The sequence below is a fragment of the Sinocyclocheilus anshuiensis genome, unplaced genomic scaffold (assembly GCF_001515605.1).
Source record: "Sinocyclocheilus anshuiensis isolate Anshui unplaced genomic scaffold, SAMN03320099.WGS_v1.1 C32199863, whole genome shotgun sequence".
Lineage (NCBI taxonomy): Eukaryota > Metazoa > Chordata > Actinopteri > Cypriniformes > Cyprinidae > Sinocyclocheilus > Sinocyclocheilus anshuiensis.
In genome coordinates this window covers 1-766 of record NW_015612726.1, presented here as the reverse complement: position 1 = coordinate 766, position 766 = coordinate 1, and the positions used below count along the sequence as shown (strand labels likewise).

The window sequence follows — 766 nt, the reverse complement described above, 5'->3', positions numbered from 1 at the left end:
TTACTGGTGTTAAACTATTTTTAAGATATTTAAAATAAACTTTAATATTGACAATCAGTATTGACAAACTTTAAAGTAATGCAGTAAAAATATATTTTCCCCCATGCAACAAAAGATGTCAAGCTGTGATAACTTCACCTTTTTTTGGGCAGTTTTATCTTTGAAAGGTAATTGAGGCAGAAATTGATGAAATCCTGTAAAACCTCCTCTCCCATGTATGCCTGAATACTCTGATTTCAAAAAAGAAATTAGAAATAGAAGAAATCCAAATAGAAAAGCAACTTACATAATTTGCTGGACAGGTTTTTGAGCATATTTAATAGTAAACTGAGAATGAAAATTACCTGTATAGAGTGCAGCTGCCCAAACCGGTATGCTACCAAACCGTTCTCAGCAAATACATAATCCACTCTATCAATCACTGTAAAGGATATGAAACATTTTAAGTACTCATGAACACTATAAATACACAATGTTTTGTGCATATATTTGTATGTGTATTTAAATAGATTTTTGTAATTATTATACATACCATCATCACCCAACTGCTCTTTAATTTTGTCCAAGTCTGATCCTCCGACCACCCCGACTCTCACTCGCCGTCTCAGTTCACTCAAGAACTGATGCATGTCAGGAGTTGCTTTCTAAAGACAAAAACATACTTCATACAAACTTCATCCCAAGCACAAAATTAGAAACTGTCAGTTATTTTTTACTTATGTAATATGTACAGTGGGTACGGAAAGTATTCAGACCCCCTTCAATT

The 766-nt window shown here is 33.2% G+C and overlaps 1 protein-coding gene across 1 annotated transcript; it reads right to left on the bottom strand.

Annotated features, from left to right (window-relative positions):
• Positions 1-134: 134 nt before the first annotated feature.
• Positions 135-644, bottom strand: LOC107682444 (phosphomannomutase 2-like; the record flags this gene model as incomplete). The annotated part of the gene is made up of 3 exons (XM_016478681.1): positions 135-230; positions 345-421; positions 533-644. Coding segments are annotated over 3 exons (285 nt in total), but the record flags the coding sequence as incomplete, so codon positions are not given.
• Between the last annotated feature and the right edge of the window lie 122 nt (positions 645-766).